Source organism: Mercenaria mercenaria, chromosome 15, assembly GCF_021730395.1.
Source record: "Mercenaria mercenaria strain notata chromosome 15, MADL_Memer_1, whole genome shotgun sequence".
Lineage (NCBI taxonomy): Eukaryota > Metazoa > Mollusca > Bivalvia > Venerida > Veneridae > Mercenaria > Mercenaria mercenaria.
This window is the reverse complement of record NC_069375.1, coordinates 7,982,791-8,002,757: the sequence shown is the minus strand read 5'-3', so window position 1 is coordinate 8,002,757 and position 19,967 is coordinate 7,982,791. Positions and strand designations below refer to the sequence as shown.

At 35.3% G+C, this 19,967-nt stretch overlaps 2 protein-coding genes across 2 annotated transcripts; one reads left to right on the top strand and one right to left on the bottom strand.

Moving 5' to 3' along the window:
- Positions 1-3,420: 3,420 nt before the first annotated feature.
- On the bottom strand, positions 3,421-14,659 carry LOC123535044 (DNA repair protein XRCC2-like). Its single transcript, XM_045317603.2, has 3 exons — positions 14,521-14,659; positions 7,794-7,908; positions 3,421-4,206 (listed from the first exon to the last, which is right to left on the bottom strand). The coding sequence occupies exons 1-3, from the start codon at positions 14,545-14,547 to the stop codon at positions 3,449-3,451; spliced, it is 900 nt and encodes a 299-aa protein (XP_045173538.2). The 5' UTR covers positions 14,548-14,659; the 3' UTR covers positions 3,421-3,448.
- Positions 14,660-15,877: 1,218 nt separating this feature from the next.
- Positions 15,878-19,472, top strand: LOC123559459 (uncharacterized). The gene is made up of 4 exons (XM_045351313.2): positions 15,878-15,885; positions 17,100-17,169; positions 17,357-17,566; positions 19,388-19,472. Exons 2-4 carry the CDS (start codon positions 17,106-17,108, stop codon positions 19,432-19,434), a joined length of 321 nt encoding a protein of 106 aa, XP_045207248.2. The 5' UTR covers positions 15,878-15,885; positions 17,100-17,105; the 3' UTR covers positions 19,435-19,472.
- The last annotated feature ends 495 nt before the right edge of the window (positions 19,473-19,967 follow it).

Here is a 19,967-nt window from a genome sequence, read left to right as displayed (position 1 = left end):
TCTAGAAAACCAGTACACTGTCAAATTGAAACATACAATATATTTCTAGGATTATAAAACAAGTTCACATACAAAGTCCCATAACTCTAGTTATTTTGACAAATAATTGTCTACCGTTTTCCCAAAGATGATTATGTTGTTCCATATTTCAGAAACCTTTTCATGCATTTCATTGAAATTTCACATATTGAGGTGATATTGTAAATTTAAACACTAAGTTCCAAAACTGCTTATTATTTCAGAAAAAACTAGAACTGTCACAGGAGTGACTCATACCCCCACCATACGGTCTTGTCACAGAAGAATGGCAACCATAAGGAATCTTAAAAATACTTTGGAGTACTTCATCCTGGGCTTCCACATATAAGTAATACTAGTATAATACTAGTATAGTAATACTAGTAAATATATTAAATCTCTAATATAAGAGATACACTAAAAGTGAATACAAAAAAGTGTCTTACCCACCCATGTTACCACAGAAAAATGTTTTTACTTTTTACATAGGACTTATAATAAAAAAGTTAGAAAAATACCTGAAATATTGAAAATCTAAAAATAGGATTTCTAAAAATAGACTAATTCCTGGAATTTAAGGGGAAGAAACTCAGTACAAAGGTTAAAAAAAGGTTACTTCCCTTTGGCTCTAAGCCAATCAGAATGAGATATAGTGAAAATACATCAAAATTAACCTTAAATTCTAGGTAAAAGGGGACACAATTCAAGAAAAATAGTGTCAGAGTTATGCACCTTGTGTCACATGATGTGGGTGATGAGGTGGAACATCTATTTTAAATCTGAATCAAATCCATTCAGTAGTAATTGAGATATAGTGAAAATACATCAAAATTAACCTTAAATTCTAAGTAAAAAGGGGCATAATTCATGAAAAATTGGTGTCAGAGTTATGCACCTTGTGTCACATGATGTGGGTGATGAGGTGGAACATCTATTTTAAGTTTGAATCAAATCCTTTTAGTAATAATTGAGATATAGTGAAAATACATCAAAATCAACCTTAAATTTAAAGTAAAAGGGGACATAATTCATAAAAAATTTATGTCAGAGTTAAGCACCTTATGTCACATCATCTGGGTGATGAGGTGGAACAACTATTTTAAGTCTGAATCAAATCCATTTAGTAATAACTGAGATATAGTGAAAATACAACAAAATTAACCTTAAATTCTAAGTAAAAGGGGACATAATTCATGAAAACTTGGTGTCAGAGTTATGCACCTTGTGTCACATGATGTGGGCACATGATGTGGGTGATGAGGTGGAACATCTATTTTAAGTTTGAATCAAATCCTTTTAGTAGTAACTGAGATAAAGTGAAAATACATCAAAATCAACCTTAAATTCTTAGTAAAAAGGGGCATAATTCATAAAAAAATGGTGTCAGAGTTATGCACCTTATGTCACATGATGTGGGTGATGAGGTGGAACATCTATTTTAAGTTTGAATCAAATCCATTTAGTAATAACTGAGATATAGTGAAAATACAACAAAATTAACCTTAAATTCTAAGTAAAAGGGGACATAATTCATGAAAACTTGGTGTCAAGAGTTATGCACCTTGTGTCACATGATGTGGGTGATAAGGTGGAACATGTATTTTAAGTTTGAATCAAATCCATTTGGTAGTAACTGAGATAATAGATTTCGGGACACGACGGGACTGGACGGGACGGGACGCGACAAAACTGACTCCTATATACCCCCCTCAAACATGTTTGGTGGGGGTATAATTATTCCCTGTTTTGACAGAGAAAATTTGACAAAAATGATGTTTTTCTTTGGAATTAGAACATGAAAACAGTTTTAAAACATCACGACTCAAGTTCTCATACCAGGTCCTATAACTCTTACTTTTGTCTTCTGTTTGCTTCGATTTTAACCACATACACAGACCCTAGACCTCGGTTCCTTTCGAAAACCGGCTAAATTCCTTCATGGGTTCTAGAGTTACTGCCCCTGAATTTCAGTCAAATAGAGGTTTCATTTATGCTTTGATTTGATAAAACTTGCACAGAATGTTTATAATGATGATCTCTAGGCTAGATTAGATGCTGGGTCATGTGGGGACAAAAATAGGTCAAATCAAAGCAAAAGCTATTAACACTCTAGGGGCTACATTTATGAGCATATCTTCATGAAACTTGGTCAGAATGTTTATCTTAATGATTCCTAAGCCAAGTTCAAAACTGGGTTATATGAGTTCAAAAAGTAGGCTGTCTTTTGGATGAGGTGAACATTTGTATCAGGTTTCTTTGAAATCCTTCAAGGGGTTCAAGAGTTACTGAGCGGCAGGGAAATTGCTAACCAACAGACAGACTGACAGACAGACAGACAGACACCGAGGCGATAACATAATACGAGGGCGTATAAAAAGGAATCCAGATCTTATAGTGATACAAGTTGTGTGCAAGTTTGGTTAAAATCAAATCATAAATGAAGCTGCTATTGTGCAGACAAAGTCAAAATAGCTAATTTTGGCCCTTTCAGGGGCCATAACTCTGGAACCCATTATGGGATCTGGCCAATTCAAGAAAGGAACCAAGATCTTATGGTGTCACAAGTTTTTGTGCAAGTCTGATTAAATTCAAATCATAAATGAAGCTGCTATTGTGCAGACAAGGTCAAAAAAGCTAATTCTGGCCCTATCAGGAGCCATAACTCTGGAACCCATAATAGAATCTGGCCAGTTCAAAAAAGGAATCAAGATCTTGTGGTGATACAAGTTGTGTGCAAGTTTGGTTAAAATCAAATCATAAATGAAACTGCTATTGCGCAGACAAGGTCAAAATAGCTAATTTTGGCCCTTTCAGGGGCCATAACTCTGAAACCCATTAAGGGATCTGGCTGGTTCAAGAAAGGAACCGAGATCTTATGGTAACACAAGTTTTGTGCAAGTTTGATTAAATTCAAATCATAAATGAAGCTGCTATTTGGCCTATTGTGCAGACAAGGTCAAAATAGAAAATTTTGGCACTTTCAGGGACCATAACTCTGGAACCCATAATGGAATCTGGCAAGTTCAAGAAAGGAACCAAGATCTTATGGTGATACAAATTGTGTGCAAGTTTGGTAAAAATCAAATCATAAATAAAGTTGCTATTGTGCAGACAAGGTCAAAATAGCTAATTCTGGCCCTTTCAGGGACCATATCTCTAGAACCCATAATGGGATCCGGACAGTTCAAGAAAGGAACCAAGATCTTATGGTGATTCAAGTTGTGTGCAAGTTCGGTTAAAATAAAATCATAAATGAAACCACTATCGTGCAGACAAGAAATTGTGGACGGACAGACGACTGACGAAGGGCGATCACAAAAGCTCACCCTGTCACATGAGCTAAAAACATTCAGTAGAACATTAATTAATAACAAGTCAAATTCAGTAAACAATGAGAAGAAGTTATCTTAAAACTATATTTGATGAAACTTTAACTAAGAAACTTGATTCCAGATTCACAAACTTTAAATGTTTGGTTCCCCTGTGCACAGTCTCCACCAATAACAAATAACTGTTCCTGGTTCCCTTCTCTTAAATCTTTCACAAGAACTAATCTATGACTGACAAGTCGCTGCCATGGTTTACACATAAACTCTGCATGGAACAATTCTAAATCTTGATTTGCAAAATGTTTAGAAAGTGATTGCATCCCAGATTCACCTTCAAAACAATCGTTCTGTCCTTTCTTCTTATATACAACAGCTTTTGTAACTAACAGTGTTAAATTGTAAGTGTTAATCAATTTAGAGAGAATTTCTGTTACATATTTCATGTTGGATTCCTGAGCCTGAATGCTGTCTCCTCCATTAGATTTATCAATCCAGTAAAATGTTGAAATACTGTCAATCATTATAACAGATACACTTGATTCATTACAGATCAAATTTTCAAGATTGTGTAACGTTACAACTAACTGTTCACTACTTGTACACCGTAAGATATGTAACTTCTTTAAACATTCACGAATGAAGGATTCAATACTGTCTGAATCTATCGCAGTAAATTTGGAGCAGTCTCTGGCTTTATCCAAAATATATTTTTCAATGACAGTAACTAAACGTATGACTGAAAACTTGAAATCTGTATCAATGAAAACAACACCAGCGCCATGCCCATCCAGTGGAACATTGTTCCAGTACTCTGGTAGAATGCATCTACAAATTAAGTGTACCAGCAACTCTGTTTTACCTAAAAACAACAACAAAAGATAAATGATAGAAACACAGTTAAGGCTTAGAGTAGTGCGACTGTAACTACAAGTTGAAACCACCCCTAAGGAAATTCACTGCTTATTACCCATTGCCATAAATATCTATAGTACATTCTTTTCTGGGTAAGTATTTTGGTTTTAAAGTCACAAAGACAAAAGTGTTGCGTTATATGGTGACTTTCCAGCTTTCATAGTAGAGTTCCCTTGGAAATTACTTTTGGCAATATTTCAAATACAGTTAGGCATCTGGGTAGAACCACTGATATTCTGCAAGCCAACTGGATCTCTTATTCACAAAGAAAGAATTCTACACACTCAAGCAATTACTGGACCCACAGCAGTGAGGAGCGTATGATTAAAGTCAATGACCTGAACTGTTCAGCCATGGAGGCCCCTTTTGACAGATTTGAATATCACATTTAGCTAAACACTTCAAATTTTGTAACAATAAGCCATGATAGCAATGTTATGCCTTTACTTCAGCCTGAGTAACTTCAAGTTACCATTCAAATGTATTCTGAGTACCTAGCCTCCATCTACTACCTACTGGACTCCTGTATAAACCACTAATACATTGCTAAAGCAAAAAGACAAATAAATTTGAATTCTAACCATTGCCCTTTTTCCTATCTAGTTAATCAATATAAAATACATTTTTCACAATATAACAATTTGAATGAGCATCTAATTGCAACTTTGAGTATAGTTGGATTGCGTTGATTAAGTTTTTATCTAAAGTAGACTTTCTAAATTTTATCTTGAAACTTGCAAATGGCATTTATAATTTTTAAAAACAAAATGTTACTTATAAAAGAGGGTCATGATGACCCTATACTGCTCACCTTTTAAATATGCTACATACAATATATGTAGTGTCTGTGCCTAGTTTACTACTACTTATGTCTATGTGACCCCAGGGGTCATGATTTGAATAATACTGGTCAACATGCATTTAAAAATCTTTATATGCAGATAAAGTTTCATCGTTATAGTTTAACTGCAGGATGGGGATCACTTGGTAAAGATAAACATTTGTCACGGTTTGAATCCTACAGGCCGAATAGCAAAGCCTATTTCAAAACTATAATTTGTTAACCTTTAGCATACTTACTGCAACTGCAGTCACCCTCAACTTACACTGATACGACAATTTTTGTAGCTGAAGTAGGTTGGTTTCTGTTGCAGTACACCACTCTATGGCAAAGTTTTATCAATCTTTATTTAGGTAAAAAAAAAAAATTGTTTGTTTCCAGTATCCCGACCTACCGTAAATTTTTGGACCGACCCTAAATGTTTGGAGAATATTTTTTTGAACTTTTTAACAAAAAGATGCAAAACTACACTTTTTTATCTTTTAAACATGGCCAGTAATGTTAGAAATCAAATTACTGATGCTCTAAAGGCATAACCCCCTTATTTGTAATCATTTTTTGACAAAAAAATAATTTCTGAAAAGTCTCCCTTAATAAAAAAAATTTCCAAAAAAAAAATTTTCCGACCTACCTTCCCTAATTTTTTTGAGCATGTTACCAGAAACAAAGAATTTTTTTTAGACCTTATTCACAAGATTCGAGCACTGATACACAACTAGAAAACTAAAGTATCTGTCATCAACTACTAAAGCACTGGGATAACGTTTTATGAAGATAAGGTCATAAATGTGGCCTCTAGAGTTAACAAGCATTTTGATTAAGCAGGTGACCTAGTTTTTGAATCTGAATCACCCAGATTCAAACTTGGCCTTGGAATTATCAAAACAAACATTCTGACCAAGTTTCATGAAGAAAGGGTCATAAATGTGGCCTCTACAGTGTTAAAAAGCGTTACCTCTGATTTGACTGAGTGACCTAGTTTTTTCATTCACATGACCCAGATTCGAACTTTGCATAGGAATCATCAAGATAGTCATTCTGACCATGTTTCATGAAGATATTGTTATAAATGCGGCCTCTGTAGTGTTAACAAGCATTTCCTTTTATTTGAGCAGGTGACCTAGTTTTTGGATCCACATCATCCAGATTCAAACTTGGCCCAAGAATCATCAAAATAAACATTTTGACTAAGTTTCAAGAAGATAGGGTCATAAATGTGGCCTCTACAGTGTTAAAAAGCTTTTCCTTTGACTTGACCAGGTGACCTAGTTTTTGACCCCACATGACCCAGTTTCAAACTTGGCGTAGGAATAATTAGCATTCTTGTAACCAAGTTTCATGAAGATAGGGTCATAAATGTGACCTCAAAATGTTAACAACGTTTTCCTTTGATTTGACCGGGTGACCTAGTTTTTGATCCTATATGACCCAGTTTTAAATTCTGCACAGGAATTATCAAGATAAACATTCTGACTAAGTTTCATGGAGATTGGGTTACAGTATAAATGCAATCTGACTAAAGTACATCTCCTATTACGCTACGCATAGGATCTGACAACGAGCTATTGATGGCCTCGTTCTGACAACCCTTCCGCTAGCCAATCAAAAGCTACCTTACAACATTCTGCAAGCTTTTAAAAGCCTTGGGTTTTGATATCAACAATTGTTATGTTGCAAGATGTCAGATAGCCGGTTAGCTCAGTCGGTAGGGCACTTACTCTGTAAACGAGAGGTCCCTGGTTCGAGCCCTGGATTAACTGCAAATTTTTCTTACTCTTTGACATTCGAACAAGTTGTCTGACTGGTTCAAACAAAAATAGATTTGCGAAAATAAAAATAGCAATATTGGAAATCCAAAATATACAGAAGACGAATGTGAATGGGTCGTTCTCAGATCTTCGTTTAGAAGATCAAGTACTTTAGTCAGATTGAGTATAAATGTGGCCTCTAGGGTGTTAAACTTTTCCTTTGATTTAACCTGGTTGCCTAGTTTTTAAACCCGGTTTTAGACTCGGTTTCAAACTTGGCCTAGAGATCATCAAGACAAACATTCTGTGCAAGTTTGTATCAAATCAAAGCATAAATGACACCCCTATATGACTGAAAGGGCCAAAATAGAAAATGTTGCTCCTTTTAGGGGCAGTAACTCTAGAACACATGATGGAATCTAGTAGGTTTACAGAAGGAACCTAGATCTTATTTGGACCGAAGTTGTGGTTAAAATCGAATGTAAAATGTTACTTCTATTATTTTCACAAGGTAATGGGTCAGTTAGGTGTTATAACTCTGGAACCTATAATTGGATCTGACGGATTCATCATGCAATCCAAGATCTATTGTTGTTAAAGATATTTTGCAAGTTTGTATCAAGTCTGTAAATGAAGTCTCTATATAGCTGCAAAAGCCAGAGTAGCAATTTTTGGTCCTTTAAGGGGCCATATATCTGAAATACATGGCGGGATTTGGCCAGTTTTAGAAAGGAATCGAGATATTATACCAAAACAAGTTTTGTGCAAGTTTGATTAAAATTGATTGCAAAATGTGGTCTCAATTGTGTTCATAAAAAAATTGTGGATGGACGATGACAACGGACCTTGGTTGATCACAAAAACACACTACGTGACAGGTGAGCTAAAAAGAAACAAGTCTGAGCTGTCAAGTTTTGGAAGTTAGAATTCATCACAGTATCTTACCAGTTCCTTCACCACCATATAGTTCTATCACATCTTTTGTCTGTGGTCCTTGTTCACCAAATATGATTGGTTGGATGCCAGTAAGTGATGGTCTACTTCCTAGCCGTGCCAAAAACTGAAAATAAAAATCGAAAATAAATCTTTTTTTCTTTATCCAGAATGGTTAGCTCAGTTAGTACAGCACCTGACTTGCAGGCATGGGATCATAAGTTCAAGTCCTACACAGGGTTGATCATTTTCTCACCAAAAATATAACATTCACAACAAGGTAAATTGGAAAGTGCGGGCTACTGTGGCCAGGTCATGTAGATCATTTGGTTTGCAGGTGCTATACTCAGTTGGAAGCTGAACAGTTGATGCCTCACTCTGCGATTCTACTGTAAAGGAAGCCTAAGTGGTTAGTTATACAGAGCATGCGGAATTTGCAGAGGTTATACTCTATAAAAAGCTGAACAGTTGATGCCTCACTCTGCGATTCTACTGTAAAGGAAGCCTAAGTGGTTAAGTTATACAGAGCATGCGGAATTTGCAGAGGTTATACTCTATAAAAAGCTTAACAGTGGATGCCTTGCTCTATGATTCTACGTTTAAGCCCTCAAAATTAAAGAGAGGAAGTTTAGTGATTTCAGGGTTCTAAACCATGCAGTTAGCTCAGTTGGTAGAGCACCTGACTTGCAAGCAGGGCGATCATTGGTTTGATACCTCACTGATAGTAGATGATTTTCCCACCAAAATTTATCAAAGGCCTGAAGGGCCTGAGAGTCGGCTAATGATTGTATACTGGTGGTATAGTCTACCAGTTTCAGTCTGTTTTTAGTTTTTTTCCCGAACTGAACAGAGATTTTGTTACAATAATTATCAATGAAATGGATATTTAATCGATGCCTAGTTAAACTTTGATTGACATTATACAAGTATATTTCTCTAAAATTGAAGAGTGTTTCGCAAAAATAAAAATGCTGAAAGTACAAACTACAATTTGACAGCTGACACTAAGATACTGCCCATGACTATATATATTTTTTCAGTAAACATTTGCCTCCGGCATTACCAAAACAGGCATTTATCGGCTGGTATATATTCGCACATGATATAATTTGAATATGACAATTTATATATTGAAATTTTATAGCGCGGATTGCCACATACAATTTGTAACAGATGGACGAAAGGACTGTTCAGGTATTTTACAGATAAAGGGCCTAGTGATAACCGTATCATACATTAGGTATTGTTCAATCATATTATAAGTGATGTGAATTTAAGGTATACTTACTTTTTCGTTTAAAGATATGTAAATGTTGATGAGTGTCAATATATAGTGTCATGAATGTTTACACTGACAGGAAAATTGCACATTCGAAACTAAGGGAAGTTACTCAGACTAGCTACCAATTTCGGAAAAGATAACCGATATTAATAAATGCAGTTTTTTTTAGTTAATACCATCATTTATTCTATTTCAGACCATTTAACCCCTTCAAAACCATGTCAGAAGTCCCCAAGTCCATGCACTTTCAATTATCCATTTTGATTCATGTAGACAGACAGGCCCAGACTGGGCTGAAAAATGTTTGAGCCATTTTTACATGGTCGGTATCAGGCTGGGTGTGGGGAGGGCTGTTCCTTCCCGCTTAAAACCATGTCAGTAGTCCCCAAGTCCATGCACTTTCAATTATCCATTTTGATTCATGTAGACAGACAGGGCCAGACTGGGCTGAAAAATGTTTGAGCCATTTTTGTAGCAGCTGGTAAAAGGGCAAATGTATCAAACTGTAAAGTGGCAATATGGGGGGAGGGTGTGGGAGGATATTGGGGTATTACCACAAGAAAATTTTGAAAATGTAGACCCTTGATACAGCCTTTGGTGCGTCTTCTAACTGAAAATCATATGTTTCAATTTCTAAATATTACCTAGATTCTTTTTAGTATTACAATATCCAAAGTATGAATGACTGTCACTTCATATTTTTATTTTCAGGTCATGCCTCAGGACTAGAATATAAGTCGATCTGCTATAGATTCTACTATGTGTTATAAAAATAAATTCTAGAATCATTTCTGTTACAATAATATCTATCATGTCTGTTACTTGAATGTTAAAATTTCATAACACAGCTCGATATTTATCCAAAATATTATATCCGGATACGATTACACTTTTCTAAATACGCCAAAATCTCAAGTTTCAACAATATGTTTTACAAATTGTGATGATACAAAGACAGTTTAGCAGCAGTTGGCAGTATCTGACATTGAAGTTTACGGTGAAATTACCTCTTATTTAAATCATTTCATAAAAAAAATTGTTTCGTTTCGTCAAAGCAACCTAACATAGATGATCTACTTTTGATTTCAAAACTACAAGAAAATGCAATTTAATGTTTCGCCAATTTGTTTATTTCTCGAAAAATAAGAAATAAAATCATTTTTAAAATAGTAGTAATTAAACAAACCAGTATAAGAGCTTCTTTTCCTGATAATTTATCCGCTTACTGACTGCAAAATTCAACCCATCATGAAACGCAGAATGGGTGACGGTTTCATTTTTTTGTGACCTGAATCGTAAGCAAATTATCCGAACCAGTCAAAATTCCAGAAAGGTTATGATTTAGAACGTAGTTTGCACATGGTTCATACAGAATATCAGAGAAAAAATTCAAGGACTTTTTACAATTTTTCAAGGACTTTTCAAGGCCTGTGCGAACCCTGTTGCATTTTCGCCACTCGCGATTTTGCATCATTTTGTTCGGCAGATCTTCGTAGTATTTTTTCCGTAAACCGAGGTCCGTATTTTCAAACACAAAGTCGTAGAAGCGTCGTTATAAACAGGTCACATGTGTTCGCCGACAAGTGCCCAGAATGTAATAAGGATTCATCCGCGAAGTCTCGCGGAAGAATTAACGTACTGCACATATCTTATTCAGATCATTTAAAATGAAGCTGTCATAATTTAATTTCATCGATGTGGTAAACTCTTTGATAACAGACATTCCAATGCTTTCAGAGGTACCCGACTCAATAATACTAGCAGTATGTTCTGGAACTATATTTTGTCTTTCGCTGGATGTTACGCAAGCTTGGTAAGTCTATGCAATTCATGAAATGCACAGCGCAATATATTTGTTATTTGCGCAATGATTTTAAAGATTATTTTTTGAAACGGACAGGGTAACAAATGGATAATTTGGCTAATAAGTTAATATGCAGTTTTTATTTGAATTTGTGAACATCATATTTGCTATTCTGTGACAAAAGGGCATAACATTAGTCACCATAATCATATGCGCAAATGTATTACCAAATCCCACAGAATCGTTATTCATTTTTATGCTTAATGAGTTACCGCGGAAGAAAATACGTGGCTTTATTCGAATATTGCTCAATTACACTTCATAAATTTGACAGATTACATCGTATATTGGTCATAGCAAATGGGATTGACATAACTGAACTTCATCCGATCAATGAACTCTTTAAAATTAGGGACAATCTAATGGACCTACATCAATTCGCTGCGTTGTGAGGCAATTTAATGAGTATGAGAAATCGGGCGATAGCAAGGACTCGTCAAACGCTTTCAGCATTTAGCCGACTCAATAACGTAGTACTTAACAAACTACACTTTCACACATAGTGGTGGTTTTCAAAACTTTCAGGGGAAGCTAACAATGTGCACCTAGCTGCAAGGAATCTTCTAGTTTTCTCCGTAACAAAATATAGAACGTTGTTAAATTGCTGCAAATTATTTATTTATCACTCTAAAATTATGCAAGAGATGTTTCCATTTAGCTGAAAAAAAATCAAAAGATTTAATATTGAAAAGAAATTAGAAAAAATGTGACTAATGTTCTTAATGCCAATAAGGAAACACGGCGAATAGTAAATCACGTCATAGTGACACTTATACTGGCTGCCTGCAAAATTTACAAAGTATGATATTTGTTGTAACTGGTATGATGGCACAAAATGCTAGCTTTAAGGCTTTGTCTTACTTCATATTATGAGGTGTCACGGTATAGAACCCGACTATTAAAATGGGAGAAAGTGTGTAGGCGGCTAGTCTAAATAATGAGACCTCGGGCAGACCGATTTTACATTTTGATATTTTACGTTGTCTACCTAGAGGTCTCAACCAGAAACAATCAAAACTGTGGTGGAAACTGTAGTCAATTGAAATTACGATTTATCAGTAGTCACGATTTTTCTTTAGCCCTAACTGCTTACCTGTTGTTTTAAATCATAGATAGTAAATAACAAGAGTGCCAGAATGTCACAATATATGCCCGTCACAGCAAATTTCTTTACACTAGCACCTGTATTTGCAAATGGAATTTTAATTTTCTAGTTGTTTACAATGTTTTTTTTTTTTTTAGAAATTATTGTAATTCTTTTATTTTTCTAAGTCCACAAAAAAAATCCTTACCAGGTAGAAATACCTTAAAAAACACCCAAAATTTGAAAGTAGCATCATTCAATGTTGTACCACAGAACAGTGGTCTTGGTTTTTCCCTAGGGTCAGTTATAAAAAAGGTACAATGTAAGTTATTTATAGTAACAACTAAGGGAAGTTAATCTTTAAAAAAAAAAAAAAAAAAAAAAAAAAAAGTTACAAGTCCATACAAAAATCCTTACCAGGTAGAGATAGCTCAAAATAAACCTCAGAATTGGATGTAACATGCATGTTGTACTACAGAAAAGTGGTCTCGATTTTTCCCTACGACTTGTAATGAAAAAGTTACAATATAAGCTATTTATAGTAACAGCAAAGGGAAGTAATTCAAAAGAAGGGACCAGTGCATGACACTCCGTCTCATGGTGGTGTACAATTGTGCCAAGTTACATCAAAATCCCTCCATGCATGAAGAAGAAATGCTCCGAACAATGTCATTCTTGTATCTGACCTTTGGCCTCTAAGTGTGACCTTGACCTTAGACCCAGGGAACTGGTTCTTGCACATGACACTCCGTCTCGTGCTTGTGAACATTTGTGCCAAGCTGTATCAAAATCCCTCAATGCATGAAGAAGAAATGCTCCGGACAAAGTTTTCATTCTTGTATCCTTGACCTCTAAGTGTGACCTTGACCTAACCCCTAGGGACCTGGTTCTTGCGCACGACACTCCGTCTCATGATGGTGAACAACTGTGCCAAGCTACATCAAAGTCCTTTCATGCATGAAGAAGATATGCTCCGGACAAAGTTTTCATTCTTGTATCCTTTGACCTCTAAGTGTGACCTTGACCTTAGACCTAGGGACCTGGTTCTTGCGCATGACACTCCCTCTCATTATGGTGAACAACTGTGCCAAGCTACATCAAAATCCTTCCATGCATGAAGAAGATATGCTCTGGACAAAGTCATTCTTGAATTTTTCATTCTTGTATCCTTTGACCTCTAAGTGTGACCTTGACCTTAGACCTAGGGACCTGGTTTTTGTGCATGACACTCCGTCTCATGATGATGAACAATTGTGCCATATTTCATCAAAATCCCTCCATGCATGAAGAAGATATGCTCCGGACAAAGTCATTCTTGAATTTGACCTTTAACCTCTAAGTGTGACCTTGACCTTAGACCTAGGGACCTGGTTCTTGCGCATGACACTCTGTCTCATGATGGTGAACAACTGTGCCAAGTTTCATCAAAATCCCTCCATGCATGTAGAAGATATGCTCCGGACAAGGTCTGTGGACGCCGCCCGCCCATCCGCCCGCCAGGGGCGTTCCCATAATATGTCCCGTTTTTCAAACGGGCATATAAAAAACATAAGAACAGGACATATTTATCAAGAATTTCTGTTGTAAAAAATTTAAACCTCAAACGTTTCAATCGTCTTCATGTAATGGCGGTCGGAGACGTGACCAATGAAAACGCTTCGTGTAGTAATGTGTTTACCGGTGATCGGCCATTTTCCAATATGTAGTACACTCGTGTTAAACCTTAGCATTTTTTTAACTGCCATAGTTTGAATTTTTCTCAAGAAATCTCGGTAATATATACATCATTGAAAAGGAAAAATTACAGGCTTTCTATGTATGTATTTCTTTTTTTTATCCGTTGCATTATTATAACATAATTCCCACCCAACGGATTCCAGTGGGTGTTACTTACGCAAAGAAGAGGGCAGTGCTACCACATTCTTTACCTTTTCTGGTTTGTACTCGAAGGCGGATATCAACAAGTCAAAATAATATAACAATATTCAGCTCTCGAGTACAATTATTTGGACTAGTAGGCGGCTAGCTCGGTCCGTAAAACATTGGAACGGTATTCCGAGGCCATTAGTTCGAGTCCTGGTATGGCTGCACATTTTTCTCACCCTATGACACAGAAATATAAACCACCAAACTCTTCTAAAAATTGCAAATTGTAAGTGCAATGAGGAGAATTTAAATAAACAAGTGTCAACTGGGCATACTAAACACTGCTAAAATCATTCATTACCATTACTGGTGCCCGAGTAAAACTGTGATAATTTTGCACTGAGAAGTGACAGTGTAAGAGTTGAAATTTTCAAGTACTACAGGTTCGAGAAGACTCGGAACGTCTTGACTTGGGTACGAATTGACTTGCTATATTTACATCTCTTTTGGCATTGGTTATTCGTGAAATCGCTGTGATAACGCGAAACAACGTGTTAACATCTTTAATCAGTGGCCAAATAGTGCGAAAATATTAAAAATAATATCCAGAAAATGGGCCATTTTGCAAAAATATATAAGAAACCTGAATTCCCGTTTCTTTAGTCGCCATCTTTTAGTAGCTTTTCACGCGAAGAAAAAAGCATTTTACAAATGTATATTTTGTGCTATAGATTTAACAAGAAACATGCAAAGTAAGATTACGTTAAAGACAAATTATACAGTGCGAGAAAATGACTTGGATAATAAATAACTGAAACCTAAATAACTGTTTATTGATTTGAGCGGCCCGTACATTTTGCCGCCAAAATGTCTAAAGCTGGCATAGGCTAATATATGAATTCAATGAATTGATTCTAGTTTTTTAACAGAGACGTCTAAGTCATGAAATAACCATTTTGAATGGGGTTTGTCAAATTTTGGTAAATATCTGAAATAGAGCCCAATAATATAGCCTACTCAAACAAATGTAAAAAGAAAAAGAAAGCGGGTGTAGATCTAAATATTATTTTATTATAGAAATAATATTTTTCAATTTGAAATAAATTTCTATAGGCCTATATGCATTTTGGAAATAATATCTTATCAGAACACGCATCTAGAACAGTCAGCTCCGTAAAGAATTTCTCAGCTATTGAAACTACGATGCTGATGCCCGATACACTCATTTTCCGCAGAGCTCCAGGCTATGACTGATAAACAGCCAGAATTTCATACACTTTTTCGTAAGAAAGCATACTTAATTTGATATAAGAAAACGAAGTTACATTTCTATTATTAATTTTATACTGACATGTTGCAGTTCAGATTAACATGTTTAGTGAAAATTTTCATCATCATCGTCATCACCACCACCACCACAATCATCATCATCATCATCATCATCATCAGCAGCAGCAGCAGAAAAACAAAGACAACAAATCATTTACATGTATTAGCATAACTAACATTGCACGTATATAATTCTATAAACTGAACAGTCTGCAATAACAAAAAAATAAGTAATGTGTAGATTGCTTCAGCCAGTAAGTCTGATGTTCTGTGCTTAGTTTAATCGTCAGTGATTTGATGTTGACGTTATTTGCGTTACATGACGTATTCACACTGATAACGTGACGTCAGCTCGAAGACGCCGTATCGTGGAAACAGTAAAGGTTTCTAAATGCAGCTTATCTGAGTGCTTGATCCCCAGACATACATTTCAAAACACGTCTCCCAAATAACTGACTGTAAGACAGTTTGAAAGTGTTAACAGGATTATTTGGTAAAGAATGACGAATGTTTACACGAGGAAACATCATATTCCGAAAACGACAACACTTCTTGATTATGGCAATCTGAAGAACATCTATGCTAAACAGCGTCGAATGCTGTCACCGACTCGTTGCGGTAATCCACACCCTCTCGGTCTAATACACATCCTAGTACAGTAGTTTTCCCTAGTACATCGGTAGAATTTTTTCCACGCAGACATTTTATAATCTACTTATGTAAACCGTCAGTGCCACAATTCAGTATTCAGTTTTAAACATCATCGTTACCCGTACCTGGGTTGAGTCAACTCGAATCGATCGACAAAAGATTTTACAAACCCCGTTGGAAAAAACCCCGCTAATCTCGCCTACAAAACCCTTACCCAAAACAAAAATAATAGACAAGTTATTCAAATTTAAATTGTGACCACACTAAGTATCACATAAAACTGGTTAGTGTTTTCGTTGCCGTTGAATTTTCTTTTTTATAACATTTACATCTTTATCTGTGCCACAAGGGGTTCTGAGAGGGGGTCCCCTTAAGAACCCTGTAAAAGTGTCCCCATATTTGGGTATCAGTACCGCTGCGGCATAGAACCTCTAGAGCATGAAATATGGCATTTCTATATAAATCTTTAATATACTAGTAGAGCTAGTGAAGGAATGAGTTGCTATAGGGTAAACACATGGGATTTTTTTCTTGATAAATCAAAAGCATTTAATCCTAGATCTAAATCATAGCTGGACTTGAACGAGATTTGATAAGTTTACACATTGTACGTAAATATGCAAAATAGTGAAGAAATGAATAGCTATAGAGTGAAAACAATAAACCAATAGGCATATAACTGAATCCCTATCCAAGTCTATTATATAATCGAAAAAGACAGAGATATAAGGTCATACATATTTCTCCTAAACATTTTTGGGATTGGTGAAGAGTTAAAGTGGTATATGATAAAGATCTTATTAAATATAAGATACATTGTGTCAAAGTTTAGTTAACATTGTTTAAGGCACGAGGACGCTAGGGTGCACACAATCTATTCTAATTGTGGGACACCAAACTATCCTAATAATATTTTTAAAAACTGTCAGAATGTACCCCTTGAGGACGATCTTATTTGGAATATTCTCAAGGTAAAGATAAAATGCTACATGCCTTGAAGTAACATTTAACCGTGACGTGTTGAACTAACATTTTACTTGAATGTCATGTCCTGAAGTAACATTTTGAAGTAACAATTAACCTATCGTGTCCAGAAGTTGCAGTGTTTGACTGTGTTATCTTGATGTAGCATACCCTGTTTCGGAGTAACAATTTACCTATCTAAGTAAAAGTCTAGCTGTTGTGTCTTAAATGAAGTAACATGATTATTGTCTTGGTGTAACATTTTCTGTCAATTTTCAGACATTCATGATATGGAAACCAGATTTTACCAGAAAAGCACAAAACTATCCCGAAATGTTGCGCCATAACAGTACGTATATTGTAATGAGATTAATTAAAAGTGTTGATTACAATACTGAATGCGGTTGTACTATGGGTAATACTGCTGTATATCGGCACGAAATAGGGTGCATACTACATTTTAACTATGGATCCGATTCATTTCAGTAAACTATCGCTTCTGATGTCATGGTTTCTGTCTCTTGACCATATTTCAGAATTTGTGAATTTCTCGTGCAAGCAGCCCGATGAGTACGACACGATGAAGACAGCGTGCAGACTTCCGGACATACCAGTCATACGGTACACGGAAAATACCATATCCAGAATAAGTTATATACATCCGTCAAGGTTTAAGAACCTTGCTCCCGACTACAATAAACCGAAAGCCTCGGGGAACCCAGACAAAAAGGCTGTTACAGGAATAGGTACGTGTATTATCGTACATTCGAAACGAATGAGTTTGTCTTTTTCTTCTTCAAAAAGGTCATATAGTTTTTTTCTATATCACTTTAAAGCAAGAAGTTTATTTAGAATCTTAAGCAGTAAAATTTGCAGTCTTTTTTTTTCGAAACTGTTAATTAGTTTGGTTTTATGTTCGCCGTTATTTGTACAACAATTGGTTAAGTTTCTTCTAGTTCTCTAATATTTTTTCCTTTAACTTTGTTCTTATTTCTTCACTTTATCGACGGTGTTAAGTGTAAGTACATATCAAAATTCACACTTGTAGCTGTCTCATTCTGGGCTTATGCCTATGACGTTGGGCCTTGAGTTTGACTTTAAAATCTGTATTTTTTATAAATAAATTATTTACTTTGATTGCGTAGCGTTAATCAGATTTTCAAAAATTTATATGTGAAAATATGCTTCCTTCATCTACAAATAACTGAGCTAATTTCATAAATACATTTTTAAAAATAGTTTGAAAAATATGAGTAAAGCTAATGACAGCATAAAAATAACTTAGTGTTTCTGCATTGATGTCTAATCTAATTCTAATATAAATAAAGGATGAAAATCTTGTTTTCATAAATGAATTATTTCCGAATTACCACTGGTTTAGTTTGTGTCAAAATCACCAAAATTAATATTTGCCTGACATCCTCGGAATTCATCATCAAAAGGAGCCAACGTCACATAAAATTTCTTTTGTTTTCATCAGTTACTTGTTCTCAATCATACAGCTGAACTTGCATGAGCGGCCACCTGTTTTAAGCAGAAACTTGTCTTAAGCAGCCCATTGGCTAACTTCCATTTAAATTTTGTTTTAATTTCAACTTGTCTTAAAAGCAATCACCTATCGTAAGCAACCAAATTATGCAACTCGTTTGACTGTCAGTTTAAAGGCACTGACCTCCAGAGTTGGCTAAAAAATCTTTCTTTCAAATTGAAATTTGGTCATATAAAGAACATTAGAATATAAGTTTTTGTTTCTAAAATGATTTAAAAATTCCAAATAAAAAAAGAAAAAAAAAAAAACAACAAAGATGACCGCGTCGAAGATGGAACCCCGGACCGCCGCGGCAATAAATACATATTCATGTCGTCGTAACCAAAAGCGCTATAGCGGAATTAGTGTATTATGACTTAAAACTATAGATATTAATAATCGAGAAAGTTTACCTGGAGTAAAGCGTTACAAACGCTTTTCGATTTTCATCGCAAAAAGTAGTAAAAACAGCAAATTTGTCAGTAATTAAGTTAGCCTTCTTAAGAAATATATCATTTATTTCCAGATATCTAAAAAAATAAACTTTTTGTGTGTTGTCGAACGATCTGGAGGCCAGTCCCTTTAATACAGTTATGACGAACGGTAAAATAAAATGTGTTCAAAGAAAGTTCAAATTTGTGTGTTTATAACAAAAGGATAATGACAGTCAATGGCGACAGAGTCCATAGCTTTGGTATTTTGGAAACGATTTACAAAATTGTAACCTTCCCAGGATTTTCATCCTTAATATGATAAGTATAATAAAAAAGTTATGTAATAAATGAAGTTACTCTATTTGTTGTCATTTTGTGTGTGGAAAACTGGGGAGCATTTTCTTATACAAATTCTCCGTACCCCTGTATAATCAGAAGCAGCCAGTCAGAGGCTGGAGTTTTGAGACTCATTTCATAACCTTATTAAGCGTCTTTAGTTGTACCTTTTGTATTAATTAAAAGAAATATGAATGTTACTGTCGATGCAGTTGTTTTGAGATACATCAGTCAACAGTGTCAAAATGTACATTTTCTTTATTTTTCAGTTCCAAACTTGATAGTTCCAGCTTATCTTCCAGTAATTGAGAAATAATTGTCTCCACAAACAATAAAACGTTCTGTTTAAAAATACATTGCATCTTTTCTTCTTTTGAACGTAGCTGAGATCCAAAACTGGACTTCCAATAAGAGTTCTTTTTTTTCACATTTCAGTTTTTATCATAATTTCATAAAATCATGAGCCTAAGAAAAATGTATTGTTTTAAAAAGTAGCAGTGCTATATTGTAATCCTGCCTGGCTAGCTCGACGGATAAAGCACGAGACTGCTTATCAAGGGATCGCGAGTTCGATTTCGTGACGATGTCACGTGACATTTGCCTCATATTTACGTGACAAACTGGTGACCTCCGTTATATGACAGTGTTCAAAATAAAGGACTCTAAAGCAATTTTAAAATGCTTCCTCTTTTAAGATTCCAGTACAATCTAAATTGCTATGCGCCATGGGCATGTTTTAAATGAAGACTGAAGGTATTGATGTTGGACACAGCTTGTGGCTATGTAACGTTCAAGAATATTTTCTTTTCATTTCTTATCGTTCCTTATTCACTAACACATGTTTAGAAT

What these genes read in the sequence shown, in the direction of transcription:
- LOC123535044 (XM_045317603.2), bottom strand. Translation starts at nt 14,547, where the DNA reads ATGGCGACTAAAGAAACGGGAATTCAG. An exon ending in CTAAAGAAACGGGAATTCAG is followed by an intron (nt 7,909 to 14,520) that starts GTTTCTTATATA and finishes TTTTATTTTCAG; the next exon opens with TTTTTGGCACGGCTAGGAAG. An exon ending in ATATGGTGGTGAAGGAACTG is followed by an intron (nt 4,207 to 7,793) that starts GTAAGATACTGT and finishes TGTTGTTTTTAG; the next exon opens with GTAAAACAGAGTTGCTGGTA.
- LOC123559459 (XM_045351313.2), top strand. Translation starts at nt 17,106, where the DNA reads ATGATATGGAAACCAGATTTTACCAGAAAAGCACAAAACTATCCCGAA. An exon ending in CGAAATGTTGCGCCATAACA is followed by an intron (nt 17,170 to 17,356) that starts GTACGTATATTG and finishes ACCATATTTCAG; the next exon opens with AATTTGTGAATTTCTCGTGC. An exon ending in AAAGGCTGTTACAGGAATAG is followed by an intron (nt 17,567 to 19,387) that starts GTACGTGTATTA and finishes TTTATTTTTCAG; the next exon opens with TTCCAAACTTGATAGTTCCA.